General features: G+C 42.2%; 1 protein-coding gene across 3 annotated transcripts in view; it reads left to right on the top strand.

Moving 5' to 3' along the window:
* The window catches only part of DHX35 (DEAH-box helicase 35), a 71,563-nt gene that overhangs the window by 13,243 nt on the left and 35,100 nt on the right, over window positions 1-23,220 (top strand). For all 3 annotated transcript variants that reach the window (XM_007193117.2, XM_007193119.2, XM_007193118.2), the window contains exons 4-8: window positions 3,445-3,522; window positions 9,252-9,356; window positions 12,840-12,901; window positions 13,757-13,826; window positions 15,759-15,818. In XM_007193117.2, coding sequence (XP_007193179.2) covers window positions 3,445-3,522; window positions 9,252-9,356; window positions 12,840-12,901; window positions 13,757-13,826; window positions 15,759-15,818 — 375 coding nt within the window. The remainder of the gene's footprint in view (window positions 1-3,444; window positions 3,523-9,251; window positions 9,357-12,839; window positions 12,902-13,756; window positions 13,827-15,758; window positions 15,819-23,220) is intronic.

The raw sequence follows: 23,220 nt of genomic DNA on the forward strand, positions 1-23,220 counted from the left end.
TTTATTTTATTTATTTAGTTTTGGCTGTGTTGGGTCTTCGCTGCTGCACGCGGGCTTTCTCTAGTTGCGGCGAGCGGGGGCTACTCTTTTGAGGTGCGTGGGCTTCTCATTGCGGTGGCTTCTCTTGTTGCGGAGCACAGGCTCCAGGCGTGCGGGCTTCAGTAGTTGTGGCTCGCGGACTCTAGAGCACAGGCTCAGTAGTTGTGGCACACGGGCTTAGTGGCTCCGCGGCATGTGGGATTTTCCCGGACCAGGGCTCGAACCCTTGTCCCCTGCATTGGCAGGCAGATTCTTAACCACTGCGCCACCAGGGAAGCCACATCCACTGACTCTTGATGTCAACACTATACCTGCTTTTGCAGCATCTTTAAATTTCCACCTGTAAGCAACCATAAGCAGGCAGAAGTCTAAATCCCAGGTGTATTGAGAGACTGGCTTCATGGACAGATTTATTATTAAGCAAATTGCTTTTCTTTCCCCTAACACTAGTACTAAGAGATTGACTACAAGAGTGTGTGTGTTTTATTTTGGATGGTAGAACTGTGTCCTGGTTATATGGCTTTGGTTTGCTGAACTTGAATCCTAGCTCTTAGATTTTTACCTGTGTCCTCGGACAAAGCATATGACTTCTTTGTTTCCTTATTTCTAAATTGCTGCTGATGCTGTTACCTTCCGCATTGGATTTGTTGTGAGGATTAAATGGGGTTATGCATATCAGACAGTTCCTGGCACTTAGTGATGTACTCGGTGAATCTTAGCCATTATTCTTGTAGTTCTGTTTCTGCATTTGTGTTGATTGGGGTGGTTGGTAGTATTTTGTGTATGTATTCAGTGCAAGAGAGAAATTTCACAGTTTTGATAGCAAAAAACCTACATTATCTAAAACACTCTGTTCCTTACAGGCATTTTTTAAATTATTATTTTTAGCTAGTTTTAGACTAACAGGAAAGTTGCAAAAATAATACAGAATTCCCTTAGACCCCTTACCCCGCTTCCCCTACTATAATAATCAAAAGCAGGACAGTAACAATACCAGTAATCAGACTACAGATCTTATCTAAAGCTCATTAGTTTCCCCACCAAAGTTCCTTCTCGGAAGATCCAGGATCCTTCTCCCTGGTCTCCTCCAGTCTATGAAAGTTCCCCATTCTTTCTTCATCTTTTATGACCTTGACATTTTTGAAGAGTGCCAGGCATTTATTTTATAGAATGTCCCTCAGTTTGGGTTTGTGTGACGTTTTCTCATGACTAGAATGAGCTCATGCATTTTTGGCAAGAATCCCATAGAAATGATGTGTCCTTCTTAGTGCATCGTATCAAGAGGGTTGACATGGTGGTCTTACCACTGGTGAGGATAATTTGATCACTTTGTTAAGGTGCCAGGTTTCATCTGTAAAGTTACTGTCTTTCCCTTTGTAGTTGATAAATATCTTGGAGGAGATATTTTTAGACTGCAAATAAGCTGCTTTTCAAAGGATCACCTACTAATTTTAGCATCCCTCAGTAGATCTTGTCTGCAGCAGTTACTCAGGTGTTTCCCTAATGAATGATTTTCTCTATTCCTATTTCCTTTTACATTTATTAAATGGAATCTTCTGTAAGGAGGAACTGTCCTTTCTCCCTCATTTATTTATTTATTCAATTATTTATGTGTATCGGTATGGATTCATGGATATTTATTTTGTTCTATGGGTTAAAATCCAATATTACCATTATTTTATTTTGTTGGTCAGAATGGTCCACCTTTGGTCATTAGGAGCTCTTTCAGTTTGGCTCCTGTGTTCTTTCTAAAAGCCTCCATTCATTTTTTTGAACACTTCCTTACTTTCTAGTAACACAAACTGTTTCAGGCTTGTCTTATGTTTTTTCTGCACTAGCCTTGGGATCAACCACTTCTCCAAGGAGCCCTGGTTCCTTTTATTGGAGAATGGTGTTTAAAAATCAAGATTTGGGTGCTAGGGTGCTCATTGTTACTGAGGTGACATTGCTATAAGTCTCAGTGGGCAGATTTAGGAAATATATATGAATACTAAATCCCTATATAATCCCACTTATATATCTGTATCAATCTGTATATATATTAAAAATCATGAATTTATTCTGATACTTCATTGATTCCAATCCCACATCATAGGGCTCATTCTAGCCTTTCCTTATTTGTAACTCTTCTTCAACAGTGAGAAACTCCATTGTCTACAATGTATTTATTTATTTGTTAAATTCTAACGGACATATAAAATAGCTTCAGAATTGCTAACCCATACCCCTAACATTTACTGAGTAGATTACAGCATTTAGGTACAGTTCTTTCCATCTCTGGCCTTCAGTCAAGATACTGTTTTCAGTTACTTAGGTTGGTTCTTCTCCACCCCCTTCAGTGTGATCAGTTATTCGCTTGTAATGCAGAAAGGATCATTTGATAGTGTTTGCATTTCTTTTGGTTTCCCTCCACATCCTGGTTGTTTTTGTGTATTTATTTGGGAACTTGAAGAGTACGTGCAACATGACTGTGGTTCTGAGAGTCAGAGCTACACAAAAAGCTCTACTTAAAGCATTGCCCCTCCCTCTTCGTCCCTGCTGCCATGTTTTCATTCCTCCCTTTTTCCACTCCTTTCCTACCAAGCCTCCGTAGTCAACCATTCTCTTCTCTTTAGTTTCTAGTTTGTCCTTCCTTTATTTCTTTTGAACAAATGAGCAGATACACGTATGTAACAGCATTTTAAATCTTTTTTCTGTTATAGAAGTAATATATATTGATTGTAAAACAATTTAGACATTATGAAAACAGGTAACTCTGATAGCCCCTGTTATCCATTTTGGATTTTAAAAAGCATATAATCAAATAAATACGTAAGAAATAAGTATATGTGGCAAATAAATACAGAAATAAATCAGATAATACATATAATCAAATTTAACGTATACTAATAAAATCTAATGGGATATATACATGTATATAAAGTCTGATTTTTTTTTGCAATAACAAATATTGTTTTATTGGTCTTTTTAAAAGAATCTAATTATTTTTATTTACTCTGACTAAAATATTTTGTATGGTTGATATTTATTGAGTTGTCTCTGTGTGTACTTTAAAATTCTTTGTTCTACAGATTTAGCACTGTTCTGAGTGACCCATGGATAGTTCTTTTATTCCTTGAGACAGCTGTAGTACGGGGAAATTTTGTAAGACTGGGGAGTCAGAATGTTGAATTTATGCCTTAGTTCTTCTGATTATCACCTCTGTTGTGAACTTAAGCACATGACCTAACATTTCAAAACCTCAGATGCCTCATTTGCAAAATAGTTTTTTAAATCTCTGCTGGGAGAAGAACCATCTGTTAATTCTTTTCTCAGTGATTTTAACACAATCCAGGGTCATCTTGGGGGAGACTGTTTCTGGAGAAGTGGTGTCAGGTGTACACTGAAACGTGATTTTATTTGTAGTACCTTGCAGAAGCTGGCTGGACAGCCGAAGGAAGAGTGGTGGGAGTGACCCAGCCCCGAAGAGTGGCTGCTGTTACAGTGAGTTTCTCTTTTGTTGTAAAGACTCTGTTTGTGTTTTCTATTTCAGTGACTTTTTCCTTGTTTCCTAAAAGCTGCAAATGAATATGATTTGCAGCTCCTCAAGAATTTAATTCTTCACTTGAAAAAGAACTATGATTATTTTTGTAAAATTGATACCTGTACATTATGAATTTTTATGTAGTAATAAAGTACAGAAGTCAAAATGAAAAAAGTAATTAAAAACAAAACAAAACAAAACCCAAATCTCACCACCCAGCAAAAACAGTGTGAACATTTGTGAACATCATTTCAAGTTTCTCTTCTATGTTCACATAAAAACGAATGGTTGGCTGGATGGATAGAAATGATTTTATAAAAATGGGTTCATAGACATATATTTGCTTTTGTTGAATTTAACAAAAGAGGAAACTTCAGTGAAATAGGAGTAATTACTGAACTTTGGATAAATAATTTTTCACTACAAGAGAATTTATTAAAGCTTGAAAACTAAGAAAAAGGATTACAAAAAGCTTTAGGGTGTTACTTATTTTTGGAACTACGTTATAGGTAGTTGCCTAGCACAAGAGTAAATTAGCGCACTGATTCTTTCTACTGTTCCTCCCTCCATTTGTGATAAATGCAGTGCTATAATTTTTATTTCAAGATTTATAAATATATATTCTTTTCTGTAATCATAACTCCCACAGGTATTTAACTTTAATTCTAGTTTAATAATCACTAATAATTTTCCAAGGTTTTGCCAACTTTGAATTGCTCATTTCACTTTATTTCTTGATTGGCTGAATTTTTTTTTTCTTTTTTTTTTTTAAATACTTCCTTTCTAAATCTAATTCTTTTTTTTTTTTTAATTTTTAAAATTTTTTTAATTTTGGCTGTGTTGGGTCTTAGTTTCTATGCGAGGGCTTTCTCTAGTTGCGGCAAGCAAGGGCCACTCTTCATCACGGTGCGCGGGCCTCTCACTAATGCGGCCTCTCTTGTTGCGGAGCACAGGCTCCAGACGTGCAGGCTCAGCAGCTGTGGCTCACAGGCCTAGTTGCTCCGCGGCATGTGGGATCCTCCCAGACCAGGGCTCGAACCCGTGTCCCCTGCATCGGCAGGCAGACTCTCAACCACTGCGCCACCAGGGAAGCCCTTGGCTGAATTTTATATGCCTGAGAATGTTTGATTGTGGTCTTTGTTGATATACAATTCTTGATTCATCCTCTCTAGGAGCTATGCAGACACTGCTCCACTGTCTTTTGGCCTGGAGGATCACTGTATAGAAATAATCTGAGGTCCAGTGGAGTTTTTCCACTCCCTACCTTCCTGGCCTACTTTTTCTGCTTGAATGCTTGTAACATGCTTGTTTTTGTACCAGGATATGTCTTGATGCTGATCGTTCTGTCTCATCTTTTCTTAAATGTGGAAGAACTTTTAATCTTCAGGCTCAATCTCATTATATCAGGCAGGTTTTCATCCATTATTTCTTGGCACACTTTTCTGTTCCATTTATTTTTTTCTCTTTTCTAAGAGCACCAATTAAGTGTATATTAGATCCCCTTTGTCTCTTTTTAGTAATTATCACCCTCTCTGGAATCATCTGTTTTCCAGTTTGTTTTGTGATATTTCTTCAAGCCTGTCCACAGTGTTCATGATTGTTTATTTAACAATAAACAAATTTATTCTATTTTGATTCCTTTGTATCTTTATCTGGGTCTCATAATCACTTCTTTGAATGCTTTTTTGTTTCTTTACTAGCTAGAGAAGTGAATATTTAGAATGGGCGGAGATATTACAATACATTACAAATTTTAAAAGCTGATAATACCACAAACATTTTTTAAAAATCCATAAAATAACATAGTATTTTTATTAACTGACACAGTTCTCTAAATCTTTTTTCCTGCAATTTTTGGCTCTGTCCCCACTGACCACCTCTTCACTTGACAACGATTTCCCATTATTTTCCTTCAGAGAGAGTAGAGCAATATTTTAATGTTTCTCTAGCATGGGTGATTTAGATTTGCTTTTTATTATTGATACTGTGGAGAAGCTCCTTTGGCTTTGTAGCATTTGTAGCATTGTGTAAATTTGGGGGATTATTCTCACATTTGGGAAAAGCCTCTCTGTAACTTCTTTCATGTTCAGGCTGTGAGATTTGGAGGATGTCCACAGATTGGTTTCTGACCTGTACATTTGAGACCTTGTTTCTCCTCAACTGTGCTTTGACTTTGTCTCTTCTTTAAGTTGCTTTAGCTTAAGCTTGTGACTTCTTTGAAACTGGATTTCTTTGGCTGAATTCTACTTCTGTTTCTTTGGGTAATACTTTTGCAATTTCTTTTTTAAACAGCTTTTTTGCTCATGTTCCTTTCTTTCCTTCTTTCTTAGTTGGCTTTAATGCAGTGGGCTGTGTTGGTATTTTTATGATAACTACTTATCTTTGAGTGGGCTCATTTGCTAGCTGCAGAATTGTGAGGTTGTTCTGGTCTGGCCTCTCACCAAATCTCTTATTGTCCTTTGCTGGTGGGGGATGAGGATGAGGATCTGGTCCAGCACGCCTTAGTGATTTGAGAGGCCTGTTGCAGCTCATGATAAGATTCTTTGGGCTCTCTGATTTGGGATTGATACTTGCTATTGGATTGCCTGCCTTCTCCTTCAACTCCCCCTCCTTTGTGATTCTTTGCTGTCAAAGTGGGTCTCCACTGAGACATTTCCTGTGTCTCCTGGGTCTGAACACACTACTGCTTCTTGTCTTCCTAATACAAGGCTTGTCAGCCCTGCCTTTTAAGGAGGTGACACTTACTTTAAGGAAGCCAGCAGCCTGCTCTGGTTGTGAGGAGGCCTGGGCCTCTCTTCTAGATTCAGACCTCACAGTATTTGGCAGCTGTGTTTCCTAGTTTATTGTTTGGGCTTGTGCCAGTTTCCTTCTTTCATTGGAGATGCAGGTTTTGGTTGATAGTATGTTTTATTTATTTATTTTTTTGTTTTAAATTAGCTCTGAGAGAGGGTAATGGGGGGCAAAGATGCCTTTATTTTGCCATCTCTACCTGGACAAGAAATTAATTCTATTTCCTTGAGTTATTTTTACTCCTTATTGAGTTTTAATTATTGTGTAATTCTTTTTCCCCAAAGTTCATTTTAATTGTCTTCAAAGTTAGACATTATTGGTAAACATTTCCCAAGTCTTCTGCGTGTGTGTAAAAATGGAGATAACGGTTTGGCAACTAGGTTGCAATGTTAGACGTAACCTTTTATGTCATGAAAGGTGATTCACTTACTTAAAACATTTGAACAATTTTTTCTGTTTGTGGTTTGGAATCCCAGCTCTTAATCAATTTGCATTTTTCCTCCAAATTTGTAGCCATGGATAATTTCCAAGAAACCACAGTGCTTTCTCTTAAAGAACAAAGAGTATATAAATTAGCTGTGCAGTATTAATAGAGCTGTCCAGTTTGAAATGCTACATCTCAGAAAGTACTTTGTGTGCAGACTAAAATCTGGAAACAGTCTCAGAGCCTAAGAACAGATTACACAAGCCATTGCCGGATCTCTGCAAGAGGCAGTTCCTTAATGAGTATGTTCATTGGACTCATATAGTCTGGGTTTGACTTCAAGACCAGGCCCTGCCTTGATCTATGGTTCAGGACAAGCTCTAAGCCTGTCTTATTTCAGTTTCTTTCTTTGTAAAAAAGAGGGTCTCTTGCCCACCTCACGGACTGTGTACATGTTTAATGAGATAAAATTTGTGAAGGCTTGGAGCACAGCACCTGCACATAGGAGGTGCTCAGTGATTGGTGACTGGTTTTTCTTTTGACCTCCTTTTCCTATATCTGTTTCTATTAAAAAGATATGTTTATCCAGTCTAATTGATGAGGTTAGTGGGACTAGAACTTAAACAGTAGAGGTAAAAATCTATTAAAGAGCCAACAGAATATGGCCTTTCAAATGTCCAGTGGTGTGATCATACTTGATAAAATTTCTAAAAAGGAATTTGAAATTAAAATCCATTTTGTAGCAAATGTATACAAATAGTGAAGTAATAAGAATAAACATGTTTGGCTTCATAAAATGATTACATTTTTATGGAGAGGTTGGTTCATTTATGCTCATTCATACGAGCCGATTTCCCCCATAAGCTCCAGTATCTCTATGCACACATTCGCTGTTTGTACCATTTTTCAAGATTGATAGTTTAATGTTTTGTAGGGTTGAAATTGAAACAATAACAATAACAAAACTGTCCCTGTGAAACACTGGTTATTGGGAGCTATAACCTCCAGAGGGAGAGCAGTGTAGGATGAATTTCTGGTTTCATAAGATGTTCTGAAAGATTGCATGGTGTACACCAGCTGCTCGATGATGGATTCTGTCTTGGCCTTTTAGATCTGTAATTTCAAGTCATCCGGCAGAACCACTTCCGATCTTCATCTCCTCTTCAGTTTCGTAAACACCAATGGTCAGATAATGCCCAGTGTGCGAGGCTCGCAGAGCTGCGTGCAGGGAGCCTCTGGGCTCCTGAGCCTGGGGCTGCTGCGGCCCGGTGGCTGTAGCTGGAAGCTCTGCCTCAGGACACCTCCTGTGTCAGCTCACGTTCCAAACTCAGGATGCAGGGACTCCATGGGGAGGTTGCCTCACCTGTGAAAGGAGGAGATGAGATGCATGGGGGTTGGTTGGTGGGCCGGGTCCCCAGGAAACTTCTATAATTTTGTTTCCCTTTGGTTCTTTATTAGTTAGATAGTTTACATAGTGAGCATTAAACTCTCTTTTCTTTCAAGGTAAACTAAATTATAAGCATTATTGTTCTTCCACTTTTATGTTTGTTCAGTATTTCGGATATTTTCTATTAATAAGTTAATAGCCTTTGAATGGCCTTCTGGAGTAGTAGGAGATCTTGCGGTTGGATTCTTTTTTCTCTTTCCTACCCTCACCTTTTATTTGTCATCTACTGGTAAGTGAAAAATATATCTGTAGTTTATGGTCTTCATAATACATTATGTATTTTGTTTTCTACTTTTACTTTATTACGTTAACTTGGATCCTTTGTTAATCTTCTCATCTGCCTTTTGAAAAGTTTTCAACCTGCATTCTTGTCTCTATTTCCCCTTTTAATAGTTTCGGTAGCTGGGACGCTGTTGCAAATTGTTTTAGATTATCTTGCTCTGGAGAGTTATTCTTTTGCTTCCAAAGAGAAATGAACATGGCCAAGTATTGAATTTGATCGTTCTTGTTCCCTTGCCTTCATGGTCCAGTGGAAGTTGTTTTATTTCAAGGCATGAAGACATGGAAATTTGTCCCTAGTTGGTGTGATAAAGAAAGCTTTAGGAATAGGGTGAATCTTGAAATTTCTTTTTCCCTTTTTGCTTCACCCACCAGGAAATCTAGAGTTGAATTTGTGGCTCAACTTAAATAACTTAGGCGTATCTGTGTTTTAAAAATTTTCTCATTGACTTTGATCTTTTGAATTTTGTCTGTAATTTCTTTGATCCTGATCTGTAACATATTTACATGATTCCATTTTTATTCTTATAAGTTGCCTCAAGTCAATTATAGAATGAGGTGAGATACATAAAGTTGATAGCTGCCAAGTTTATCACACTAGTTTTCTAATAACCTGCCCCTTCTCTTCTCATTTTCCACTGTGTTCAACATACTATTTAAAAAATAAGTGACCTTTAGATTTTCCATAGTATGTGCTCTGGGCAGTAATTTCTGTGTCTCTATTTTCAGCATGATCTTTCTTCCCAAAGGTTGCAGGGAGAGTGGCTGAGGAAAGGGGTGCGGTGCTGGGCCACGAGGTGGGCTACTGCATCCGCTTTGATGACTGCACCAACCCACTGGCTACGAGAATTAAGGTGAGGTGCGGAGCTGCTTTTCCTATTGTGAATAAGGAAGATTCTTTGGGGGGAGATAAAAACATGCAGCCATCGCTGCTGACTGAGCCACTGATACTGTGGCAGAAAGTGTATGAGAGCATCCTGGCCCTCAGGGAAGTTAATCTGCTGGGAGGTGCAGAGCTCTTTCCGAGTCCTCGCATCTTAGCCCAGAAAGGACCTTGGAAGTAGAGTTAAGCCCCCTTGGTTCTCCAGATGAAGAGGCTGAGGACCTGGGAGGCTGAATGACCTACCTGACATTACATGCGCATTGGTGATGGAACCAGAACTCAAAACTGACCTTTCTCATGTTTGTTTTATTGTTTTCCCACCAATCCACCTAGCTCACTAAATATAGAAACTTACCTGTAAAAGACTTAAAAACAGGAACAAATATTGGGTGGGCCAAAAGGTTTGTTCATTTTTTTCCGCAAGATGGCTCTAGTAGCACTTAGTTGTCTTTAACTTCACTCGAGACAATTTTGATAAATTGTATGTGACAGCTATCATAATCAGCGTGTGTTAAAAAGACATCAAAATTGGTGAATTTTTGTATAGCCATTTTAACATTGAAGATGGAAGAAAAAAAAGCAGCACTTTTGGCATATTATGCTTTATTATTTCAAGAAAGGTAAAAACGTAAAAAAAAGATTTGTGCAGTGTATGGAGAAGGTGCTGTGACTGATCGAATGTGTCAAAAGTGGTTTGCGAAGTTTCGTGCTAGAGATTTCTTGCTGGACGATGCTCCATGGTCGGGTAGATGGTTGAAGTTGATAGACATTAAATTGAAACAATAATTGAGAACAATCAACGTTATACCATGCGGGAGATAGCTGACATACCCAAAATATCCAAATCAAGCGTTGAAAATCATTTGCACCAGCTTGGTTATGTGACTAGCTTTGATGTTTGGGTTCCACATAAGTTAAGCGAAAAAAACCTTCTTGACCGTATTTCCGCATGTGATTCTCTACCTAAATGTAATGAAAACGTTGCGGTTTTAGAACAAATTGTGACAGACAATGAAAAGTGGATATTGTACAACAGTGTGGAACGGAAGAGATCGTGGGGCAAGCAAAATGAACCACCACCAACCACACCAAAGGCCGGTCTTCATCCAAAGAAGGTGATGTTGTGTATATGGTGGGACTGGAAGGGAGTCCTCTATTATGAGCTCCTTCCAGAAAACCAAACGATTAATTCCAACAAGCACTGCTCCCAATTAGACCGACTGAAAGCGGCACTCGATGAAAAGCATCTGGAATTAATCAACAGAAAATGCATAATCTTCCATCAGGATACTGCAAGACTGCGTGTTTCTTTGATGACCAGGCAGAAACTGTTACAGCTTGGCTGGGAAGTTCTGATTCATCCGCCATATTCACCAGACATTGCACCTTTGGATTTCCATTTATTTCGGTCTTTACAAAATTCGTTCTTTTTTAATAAATTTATTTATTTATTTATTTATTTTTGGCTGCGTTGGGTCTTGGTTACTAGGCGCGGGCTTTCTCTAGTTGTGGTGAGCGGGGGCTACTCTGTTGTGGCACGCCGGCTTCTCATTGCGGAGCATGAGCCCTAGGCGTGCGGGGTTCAGTAGTTGTGGCTTGTAGGCCTAGTTGCTCTGCGGCACGTGGATCTCCCCTGACCAGGGCTAGAACCCGTGTCCCCTGCATTGGCAGGTGGACTCTTAACCACTGCGCCACCAGGGAAGTCCCTACAAAATTCTCTTCATGGAAAACATTTCAGTTCCCTGAAAGACTGTAAAAGGCACCTGGAATAGTTCTTTGCTCAAAAAGATAAAAAGTTTTGGGAGGATGGAATTATGAAGTTGCCTGAAAAATGGCAGAAGGTAGTGGAACAAAACGGTGAACACATTGTTCAATAAAGTTCTTGGTGAAAATGAAAAATATGTCTTTTATTTTTATTAAAAAACCGAAGGCACTTTTTGGCCCACCCAATAGTATAAATTGATAAAGTGTAGAATTCACAAATGTTATTTGCACTAATTAGAACTTTCCCATTTTCACATGATCATGGATTTTATATGTGTGTTCTTTGACCTCGTTGCTACTAGTAAAATAATTAGCACCAATAGTAATCAGTGTAAATCAACTCAGCAGTGTCCACTGTGTATACCACTGTGCGAATCAGCGTCTCCCTAGTACTGTAAACAATGAATGAAAATGCTCTGATGAAATGAATATTGGTTGTTAGAAACTCAGTTACCTCAGCTTGCAACAGAGGAAAGCTGAAAATAGATGATCTAAATGTAGTGATTTGTAAAAATGTGGGCCTTGTTTTCTAAGTTTCTGTATTTTGTTACCTTTGACATTCATTTTGCTAGGTAAAGGGGTTATTCTTCTATACCATCAAATATATTTACACGAGCTAATTTTTAGATAAGTTTCAGTGGACTGCATTACCAAATGATTCTTTCTAGAGGGTCTTTCGTGAAAAGTTTTGTATTCCATTGGGTAGTAATTTCAGGGCACCCAATTCTTGACTGGTGGTCTGTCATTGGTGGCAAGTTCTCATTTTCACTCCTATGTGTGTATGTGGCAGCTTGTATCAGGTCCAAGAAAAATATGATGGAAATGCACCCTGCTTTGAAAAACAAAACGAAAAGTAAAAATACTAAGATACAGTGTGTGAGGGACATGTTTAACTTTGTTAAAGTACTGAACTGTTTTTGGGTGAGAATAACAGCATCTAGTTGTTACTGCATTTTTCTGAAGCATTTTATAAACATTCATTAAGCTTAAATGATAATAGCTGCCTTTCTTGAGCTTTCTCTCTGTGCTAGGGCCTGTGCTAAGCACTGTACATGTACTGTCTCACTCAATTCTCACAATAACCCTGTGAGGTGAATTCTTTTATTCTCTCCATTTTACAAATGAGTAATCAGGCTCAGAGAGGGTAAGTAACTTGCCCAAGGTTCACACAGCTAATAAGATGTAGAGCCGAGATTGGAACTCCCAGCAGCCTGACACAATAGCTTGTGTTTCTAACCACAACCCCATCCAGCCTCCCTAAAATAATATCAAATGAAGTTGAGGTTAATAACCTCAAGAGCTGCAAGTCTACGGTCTTTGGGGATGTTGTAGGAACGGTGATCTCAGACTCACAGCATCCCCCTGGGCAGACACAGGTTTGTCTTCACTGCCTGTTCATCAGCAGCAGTACCAGTGGTACAGGCTCAGAGGAAGTGGGGCTTAGCCAGTGCTCACAGAGCGAATGCATGTGAAATTTTGCTAAAAGATTTGCAAGCCCCAGCTGAGGATCCCATCTTCGAAATCTCGTTTGTGAACCATTCCATTGCTTGATAACCAAAATGTTGGGGCATTTTCTCACAGTCCTTGGTGGGAATTGTCTTGTACACACACTGGTGATGAGGTTGTGTGTGTTTTGGTTGTACTTGAACTTCTTGAAATATTTCTAAACCTTTGTGTTTCTGTGTTTTAGTTTCTGACCGATGGAATGCTGGTCAGGGAAATGATGGTTGATCCATTGTTAACAAAATACAGGTAAATGTGTTTTTCCCTTGATAAGTTTCCTAAAGTTTCAAAAGTACACAAGTAGATTGAGAAGCATTTGTGTTAATAGATGGGATTCGCGACCATGCTCAGCTTTCCCAAAGCTTTTCTCCTTACTTTGGCTGTTACCACCCTTGATGTTCTTTTCAGAATTTACAGACAGTCAAAACTGGGCTCATTAAAATCCCTGTCGTTATTTGAACAGTCTGTTGACTTGTTTTTATCTTGCTGGAGGGTGACAGCAGAGGCACAGCACAGAACCTGGCAGCATTTTGTTGAGTGTAATATGCAGAGTCCAAACAATTATTTATACTTTCCCTATCCTTGTGTGTCTCTGTCCATTGCTCATGGCGTTAAAGTGGTCCCACTCAGGCTCTGTGGTATTCTGGGAAAGGGCATCACATTTGACTCACTGGTACACACGTGGCACAGCTGAGACCACGTGCCTCTTCGTGCTGTTTTCTGCAGTTTAACAGCCTTTGGATGGGTGGGCTGTGTCCCGATTTTTATGTGCTCTGTGGGGTTACATGTTATATTGGAATTTAAAATCATGTATTAGATCCTGTTGGAATCCAGCGTGGGTGGTAAAACTCTTTAGAAGTCGCAATAAATACACCATTTTCTTCACCAAGATATGTTGATGTCACCATTTTTATTAGCTTAAGAGTTACCGCCTTGTCAAAGAGGAGTTATTTAGCGTTACTTTTGCTACAAGGTGATCGCATGGGGGCTAAATACCCAGCAGTCCCTTTGATGGTCTGAATACCCAGCAGTCCCTTTGATGGTCTGGATGGGCTTGTGCAGTGGTTGGTTTGATGCTTACTGAGATTGTCCCTCTGATTCTAGTGCCATCATGCTGGATGAAGCCCACGAGAGGACCTTGTACACCGACATTGCCATTGGCCTGCTGAAAAAGGTATAGCTTTGCTTTTGTTTTTGTTTCGTTTGTTGTTTGATTAGGAAAGTCATTGTAGCAATTTAGAAAATCCAACAAAATACGGAGGAAAAAAATGAAAATCGTCTGTCATCCTGTTCATTCAGAGACAGTCACCGGTACAATGTTGGTATGTTTCCTTCTCTTCTTTTTAATTTGTGCATCTTTTTGTGTGTGTACATGCGTCTGTTTTGGCAAAGTGGGGATTGGATTGTATGTTCTAAGTTGTCTCTTGCGTATTTCTCTTAACGTTACATCAAGATCATTTTCCTGTGTGATTAAATATTCTTTGAAGACATTATTTTTAGTGGCTCTATAATCACGTCTCTACCATAAAGTATTTGACTCGTCCGTTACTCTTAGGCATTTATATGGCTCCCAGGTTTGAAGTTATTTTAAATAATGTTGCAGGGAGCACCCTTGTAGTTAAATATGTTGCATTTCTGTTTCTTTTCATTCTTTCACTATTTATTATAAAAGATTTCAAGCATACCCCAGGGTAGAGAGAAGGATTTAATGACCCCCATGTGCCCATCATCTGGCTTCAACAGTTATAGCCCACAGCCAATTTTGTTTCAATCTTACCTGCATCCTCTACTCCCTTCCTGTATTTTCTGGTTGTTTTCTTTGGACAAATTCCCAATCACAGGAGTCTAGAAAGAGGTGATAGAGCATGGACTCTGGGTCAGACTGCCTGGCTTCAAATCTGACTCTGCTGAGTTTATTCATCTCTAAAATGGGACAGATACAAGTTTCTCTCTCTGTGCTGGTTTACTTTCCTATCTGATAGCCACTAGCCACCTTAGATTTTAATTAGTTGAAATGGAATAAAATAAAAAATTCAATTCTTTAGTCACACTGGCTATATTCCAAGGGCTCTATAGGCACATGTAGCTAGTGGCTACTGCATTGGGCAGAACCTCTCTGTCTTTGAAGAGTGTTCTCTTAGAGCTGCCCTATGACATAATCTGTTGTGAGGCTAAACTCAGAAAATGTAAAATTATTAGGATGGCGCCTGACACAGGGCCACAAATAGACTATGAGGTAACTTTCCCATTGGGAGGATGTCCACAGCTGGGTGAGGGGAAGGTGGGCTGGATTTCAGAGGCCCCTAGCCTCTTTGTGCAGTGCGTATACTCTACAACTGTACTCCGAGACCCTGGAATAGCACATAATTTAGTATATGCTAGCTGCTGTTGTTATTGTTATTTTCATTATTAATTTATTCCTTGGCCAAAGATTTAGACTTTTTGATACTTATGAGGAATTATCCCACCAGGTTATTGCCTTCTGAGGAATGGTATAACAAGGGGGCCTATTTCACTGAATCTTTGCTAACACTGAAAATAAATCTTTGCCAATGTGAAGGATGAAAAAATAATCTCGTTGTTACACATTTTTGCTATAATTTATTTGATCATTTCTCCTATGCCTGTTGATCATCTGTTTCTTTGAATAACTGTTAGTATCTTTTGTCCATATTTCTGTCTTGGTGTTATCATTTATTGTTTGTTTGCTTTTGATGTATTTTTTCATACTTTAACTGTATATACATAGATTCTGACTATCCAGAGACCCAGGTGTCAGGAAAAAATGGTTTTACTTCTGGTAAATTCAGATTCAGGTTTTAAAGCTCCTTTATACTCTCTATCCAATTATTTTTTTTTAGCTTTTTATCTTGGAAAATTTTGTCACTTACACAGTTAAAAAGAATAGTCTAATGAGCCACCTTTTCACCTATGACTTAACAGTTATCAATTTGTGGTTGGTCTTGTTTCATCTTTAAGCTCCCCCCCCGCCCCCCACAAAAAAGTACACACACTGGATTATTTGTAATAAATTTCAGATATCAGATTATCTCATCTGTAAGTATCGCACTATTATCATTGTCTTTTTTTATGTCTTCTTTTTTAGATTCAGAAAAAGCGAGGGGATCTTCGATTGATTGTGGCTTCAGCCACCTTGGATGCAGAGGTATGAGCATTTCCCCCTCTCGCCCTCTGTCCCCGGTTAGCACTGGGATTGTTGGACATGTCCTTGGGAAGCTACCTGCAGCAAGAGCTTATCTTTGGCAGGATGGCCTACTTTCTTTATGGGACCATCGATGTCCTAGATTCCATGTGATCAGAGGAAACTCCTTTTCAGCTTGTGGGTGGAAACTAGCCTGTAATTAATTGAGTTCATAATTATGCCTATTTGTCTTGTTTCTCTACATACTATGTTTTCCCCTACACAGGCAATTTCTTTTTATTACTCTAGTAGGAGGCTATATTTCTTGAATTTATGACTTTAGCATTTATACTGGGGGTACAGTTGAAGTTTTCCCTGTACATATAATAATTTCCATGCTATAATTTTTTATGGCTAAGTTTACATTATTTTTCCCTTTTTTAAAAAAAAATTTTAATTGAAGTATAATTGATTTACAATGTTGTGTTAATTTCTTTTTTTTTTAAGATTATAAAAAAATAAATTATTTATGTATTTGTTTTTGGCTGCATTGGGTCCTTGCCGCTGCACATGGGCTCCCTCTAGCCACGGTGAGCAGGGGCCACTCCTCGCTGCGGCGCGTGGGCCCCTCACCGCGGTGGCCTCCCCCGTTGCAGAGCACGGGCTCCAGGCGTGCAGGTTTCAGTAGTTGTGGCACGTGGGCTCAGTAGTTGTGGCTCATGGGCTTCAGAGTGCAGGCTCGGCAATTGTGACGCACGGGCCTAGTTGCTCCACGGCACGTGGGATCCTCCCAGACCAGGGCTCGAACCTGTGTCCCCAGCATTGGCAGGCAGATTCCCAACCACTGCACCACCAGGGGAGCCCCTGTTGTGTTAATTTCTGCTGTACAGCAAAGTGATTCAGTTATACATAAAAATATATATATATTCTTCTTTTTAATATTCTTTCCCATTATGGTTTATCATGGGATGTTGAATATAGTTCTCTGTGCTATGCAGTAGGTCCTTGTTGTTTATCCGTTCTTTTTTTTTTAATAAATTTATTTATTTACTTATTTTTGGCTGCATTGCATCTTCGTTGCTGTGCACGGGCTTTCTCTAGTTGCGGCAAGCAGGGGCTCCTCTTTGTTGTGGTGTGCGGGCTTCTCATTGTGGTGGCTTCTCTTGTTGCCAGGCACGGGCTCTAGGCACGTGGGCTTCAGTAGTTGTGGCACATGGGCTCAGTAGTTGTGGCTTGCAGGCTCTAGAGCGCAGGCTCAGTAGTTGTGGTGCACGGGCTTAGTTGCTCTGCAGCATGTGGGATCTTCCCGGACCAGGGCTCGAACCCGTGTCCCCTGCGTTGGCAGGTGGTGTTTATCCATTCTATATATAAAAATTTATATCTGCTAACCCCAACCTCCCACTCCATCCCTCCTCAAACCGCCCCCCCATTTTTCTCTCAATGACTAATATTTTAGTTTAGACAGCAGTTCAACTCAACACATAATTTTGACCATTTGCTACACACACACACACACACACACACACACACACACACACACACACACACACACACACAGCACAGAAGCACAGTTGTGGCTACAGGTGATTCATACACTCCTGACTTCTCCGGGAAGCAGACACATAAATAGATATTTGCGGTTCACTTTGTTCAAGGTGCTGAGACAGCCAAGGAGGGGGTGCTCACTCTCTAGTCATCTGGAGGTTGTCCAGAGGCTTTCGCAGAGGAGGGACATCCCACCTGGGTTGGAAAGATGCACAGAAGTTCGCCAGAAGGGCAGGGGTGGGGCAGTGCATCCTAAACATGCACAGAACCACAGGGGCATGAAACCATGTGTTCAAGGGGCCCTGTGGTCCCCTACGGGGGGTGATGTGCCCCCGGTCACCTCTCTGCCTCCTTCCAGCTTCTTCAGTGCTCCTTACACTCCTGCCTCACCTTGCTGTTCCTCAGAAAAACCTAAGCATGCTTCTGCTCTTGGTGGGGGGGAACCCTCTTTCTAGACCCCTCTTACCCCAGACGTTCTCATGGCTTTGCACTCATTTCATTCCAGTCTTGATCACATATTGGCTCCCAGAGAGCCTTTCCTGACCACCGTCTAAAACAGTGTCCCTGTCGCTCTCCATTCTCTTACTCTCCTCGTTTTTTCTGTTTAGCACTTCTCACTAGCTAACATATGCATATCCGGGTGTTTGTTTATTGTATGTCTCCCGTCACTAAAATGTAAGCACCATGAAGACGGGGACTCTGACTGACTCTATGTTATCCCCTTTCATCTAAAACAGTGTCTGGCACAACGGAGCAGGGACTTTGGGTTGAATGAGTCTTAGTTGAATGGAAAGCGATGGGAGATTCAAATGGAGAGGCTGGTAGGGGTCAGATGATGGGAGGCCTTACAGGCCGCGTGAAGGAGGAAGGACTCGCCCTGCTGGTCAGGAGCCCCAGCAGAGAATGAGGCATAGCAGTGACCTGATGGCATTTGGGTTCTAGAAAGATCTCTCTGGGTGCTGTGTAGAAGAGATAAGAACAGATGTGGAGGGCTTCCCTGGTGGCGCAGTGGTTGAGAATCTGCCTGCTAATGCAGGAGACACGGGTTCGAGCCCTGGTCTGGGAAGATCCCACATGCCGCGGAGCAGCTGGGCCCGTGAGCCACAGCTGCTGAGCCTGCGCGTCTGGAGCCTGTGCCCCGCAGCGGGAGGGGCCGCGATAGTGAAAGGCCCGCGCACCGCGATGAAGAGCGGTCCCCGCACCGTGATGAAGAGTGGCCCCCACTTGCCGCAACTGGAGAAAGCCCTCGCACGAACCGAAGACCCAGCACAGCCAAAAATAAATAAATAAATAAAAAAATAAAATAAATAATAAAAAAAAAAGAACAGATGTGGAGATCCCAGTCAGGAGGGCAGTTCTGTAATGCAGCTGAGATGAAAAGGGCCTGGCGCTTGGTATCCCTGTGGCTTCCGGGATGTAGAACAACTTGGAGGGAGAAAACACTCAGCATGGCTGAGAGAGATGCCTGCACGTGCCCTGGCCGGTTTCTCGGACCTTCTCACGGGCTGTAGGGGTCTGTTGTCTTAGGCCTGCCCACCATAACTCTTGGGTTAAAGCTCTCTGTTGCCCTCTTTAATGAATTCTTACGCCCTTCACCCATGATACTGGCTGGAATGCTGTTTTGAGGGCTGTACCTGACCTCATCTCCTGTGATCTCCTCCATGACTAAGTTGCCCAGAACATCTTCTCTATTTTACCCCTTATGTTCGTCACCACCCCCCTTTTAAAAATTATTCCCAATAGTTTTTATTGTGCTTGAAATCTATAACATCCAAGTCTTTTTTTAGAATCATTGTTAATACTTACTTCTTGCTTACTTTTTTTTTGCCTTTGGTGTGGCATGGAGATTTAAAAACATAGCTTCTTTCTTTTCTGCCTACTGTCGTTGATAGAGACGGACTTCCTGGAAGTGATTTTTTTAGGTGGGGAAGTGGAATGTAGGAGTTGTGTCACACCTTGAGTGCGCTAGGACGCAGGGGTTGCCGGGATGTCAGCAGCATTCACGGGGTCCTTGGGTGGGCTCGGGCCGTCCTTTTCTTCATCCCTTCCTGGCTCGGCCAGTGAGGGGGAGTGAGGTCTGTGTGTGAGTGAGGGGGGACCCAGGTGGGTGTGGGTACACGTGGGGCGTGGAATGTGTTCCCAGGTGAGAGAGAGCGAGGAAGAGGAAGGAATGGGCTGAAGCGGATGAGAGAGGAGGGGTGTGTGGGCGTGGGAGTGGGTGTGGCTCAGGTAACATTTTGCCCTGGAGGCCCAGGGGGGCCAGAGCTCATCCCCGGTCCCCCGGCCACTGGGTCTGTGGGCAACGGACTCATTCCAAGCTCCACTGCCTGGAGGGATAGATACCACCCGCTCTGGTTTTGCTCAGGGTCTGGGGTGGCCCAGCCTGCAGGTGAAGACACCAGTGACGGCAGCTGGGAGGCAGAGGCAAGTGGAGTTTGACGGGAGCTGATCAAATAGTCGCCTTGATTGGTTTAGCTGTTTGTAAGCCTAATTAAGTCAGCAGTTACAGAATATGACCGGGTATAATTACGAAGTAGTTATTGACCATTGTATCACACGGTATTGTTTTTCTTTTATTGGCTTCCATTCACATGGCAGAAAATAGGATCACTGACAACTCCCACAGTTTTTTGTCACAGGTCCAGCTTGAAGAGAGAATAATTTCTCTTTTCAGATTCCTCGAGAAGGAATTTGGGGTCTGCTGGGGTCAGGAATCCACTTGGGACCATTCTGCATGGGCCAGGGGTGGGCAGGTCATGTCGGCGTGGCTGTTGGGGTCCAGTCCTGTGGGTCAGATCAGAGCCGCTGCCGGGAGGAAGCTGGTGAGCTGGGAAGGCAGTGCACCAGACGTCCACGTCGTTTACGTTCCATTTCATAGACGAGCCTCTTCCTCTATGTCATTTTATGTTTCTCACCATGTGTCTGTGTCAGTGTGATCCATGTCTTTGAAACTTGACTTAAACTCTTTATTTTCTAGGTGGGTTAAACCCATTTCACTCCTCCTGGTCTTTCATTCTGCCTCAAGATGCATACACTGTTGATACTATATTTATTTGCTTTTAATCCATATTTTGTATTTCCAAATAAAGATAAAAGATAAAGATCTTAAGGATAAAAATCTCATGCCTTCTCACTTAATGCTGAGTTTGATTTCTTGAAGGAGTAACTCCCTGTCTTTACCCCTCAGCACCACAGATTCCTTAACAGAGAAGGTGTAGCCGTCTCCTCTCACAACAGCGTTAAGCCTTCATCCTCCTCCCCGTTCTGCTTGCCTTTTTGGTCCAGAAAGCCTGTCTGCCAAGCCTTTTTTTAAGATCTTCCTCTTCCGCCTGCAGCTTCTGGAGCTCCGCCTTCTCCCCTCTCTCCACCTCCTTGATGGCTTCCCCAGGCTCCTCTGCTGGCTGCTCTTCCTTCTCCAGGCTGTCCATCTTCACGGCCCCTGGTTCAGCGGATGCTTCCACTTTTGGCCTCTTAACTGGGCACCTTCGCTCCAGCCTGGGCTGCCGACAGCGGGCTAGTCACAGACCATGAAACTCATAGACCCGCAACTCCTGCAAACTCGTGGCTCTCAGCGGCTCTACGGCGGTCCCTTTCTCATTGTCATAGTCATCTGGGCTCAGGACATCCATTGCTTTAGGAAGTTGCTTCTTCTGTGTTTTTGTGTGTGTGTGTGTGGTTTTTTTTTTAGCTTTAGGAAGTTTTTACCCCTGATGGAGTAAGAAGTAATTCCATCGTCCCCAGCATGCACGTGTGCCCTCACACTCACAATGGCCAGGTCCCATCTGTCACACTTCTGGAATGCATTGCTTTCACACTGCCCCCGTTCATGCTTTCATTCTTTGTCCTCTGAGCTGTTGTAATAGCTTCCTTAACTAGTCGGCTGGGCTCCAACCTCTGATCGCCCCTGCCCTTCTCCAGAATGGCCTCCAGAGTCAGGGATGCAGAACAGGTCTGATCACCTCACACCCATCTTCGCTGCCCTTGTCTTGCCCATCTAATAAAGTGCCTGTGCAGTATGACATTTGGACCACTTCAGAATGATCACTACAATCACTTACTGAGTACTGTTCGAGGCCAGACCTGTGCCAAGTGCAGTCAGACACACTTTATAGGAGCAACAGCCTTGCAGGGTGTAGAGAGCAGTTCATCCGTTTTGTCAACAAGACGACCAACTCAGAGATGAGACGGGCCTGCCCTAGACCTTGAGCTGTCTCCTCCATCAGGGGCCCCTTTACATCTTAGTCTACACTCTGCTGTCATCCTAGGAGGGGGGTACCTCTTCTCCTTCCTAGCTGGTAGTAATCGTCCTCATCCTTTCAGGCTTAGCCAGGGGATACTGCTGCCTCCAGGAAGCCCTCCCTACAGCCAGTCATTATTGGTCTTTCTTCCTCCCCGAATTGTAACTCGCGGCTCTTTTCTGGTCATCCAGTCATTGGGCCTCGGTTTATGTTATGATTGGTCCTTTGCACGCCTTCCTCCCTGGCTTATTCACTCTTTGGGGGAGTGGGGTGGAGTCTCTTCTCCCTTGTTTGTGCATCACTTGTAGCGTGCCCATGCTGTGCACACCACAGGACACAGGAAGGCTGAAGTCACTTGCAGAGAACTTACCCGAAAGAAGCGTGGAGAGTGGTGCCGTGTGGTTCTTCACAGCACAGCGCAGTTCTTTTGTTGGCCTGAGGCTGGTTTTTTTATGCCTGTGCTTATTACTCTTTTCAAACACAACTTTGAGGTTAACGTGTAGCATCCAGCTATTTTGTAGTTCAATCCAGTGGACTCTTTTAGAAGTGCTCCTCCAAGCCCTTTCACACTGTGCTCGATGCAGGTCCTCAGGGCACCCCTGGGCTCCCAGTTCCCAGGAGCAGGCGTGGGTGTGTTTAGGGAAGATACCTGGGAACTAAAGAAGACAGGCCTTGGGATCACATGGCCAGGCCTCCTAGGAGAAGAGAAAGTGATGCCGGGCCAGGCCTCAGGGGAACGGGAAGGTCACTGAGAGTCAGATAATGGCGTGCCCCACCTTACAGGATGCCTGGGCCCCTGCAGCTAGACAGCAGCCCCCCTCCAGCACTCCGTGCCCGCCGGCTTGGTCACTCGGTTCTTCTCGGTCTCAACTTCTCTGTGTGTCTTGGGTCACATGCCCCAAGAGGGCATCTTCGGTGGAGTCTCCCTCCCCCATCGTTGGCCAGCGCTCTCACGTCAGGCCTCCCTATAGACTGCAGGTCTGGTGGTCAAGTGCCACTGAAGAGGACGTGGCCACCTATTTGGGAGGAATTGCCAAGAGCCACTCTTCTCAACAGGGTCCTGTGGGAGCATCAGAGAAGTGAATGCTTGCCGACCTGCCCCATACAAAGTGTTGTGCTACTTCCTGTGGGGCATGTAAAGATGGAGAGGACTCTGTCCCCGTACATATAGAGTACATGCAGATCTGTAACTGTGCTACCAGGGACACATCTACTGTTCATAGACGTACACGCTTCCTCTATACACTGATAACTTGTGTGATCAGAGCTGTGCTTTCCAGATCAGAGCTACACATCAACCTGATTTAATCCATATTTAACTTGAGTTACACCTTCTGACCTAATTTTCTGTTAACAAAATATGGGGGTTGGGGGGGCGGGTGTGGGTGGGTTAAGATCAATAGCACAGCTGCATGTTGACTCAGATGCACTGCTGAATGCAGTTTGGAAATCTAACTTTTATCATTTCTATCAAGTCTTCAATAAAGAGTCTGTCATTGACATGTGATTCTCCAAAATTGCAATAATAAAAATATGATTTTTAATAATTATTTTGTAACCCCTAGTCTGTATTATATATATCCAATCCCTACTCCCCACCCCCTGCTCTGCCAGTTTTATATTGTTTTCTTACTTTCCATGAG

Source organism: Balaenoptera acutorostrata, chromosome 15, assembly GCF_949987535.1.
Source record: "Balaenoptera acutorostrata chromosome 15, mBalAcu1.1, whole genome shotgun sequence".
Taxonomy (NCBI): Eukaryota; Metazoa; Chordata; class Mammalia; order Artiodactyla; family Balaenopteridae; genus Balaenoptera; species Balaenoptera acutorostrata.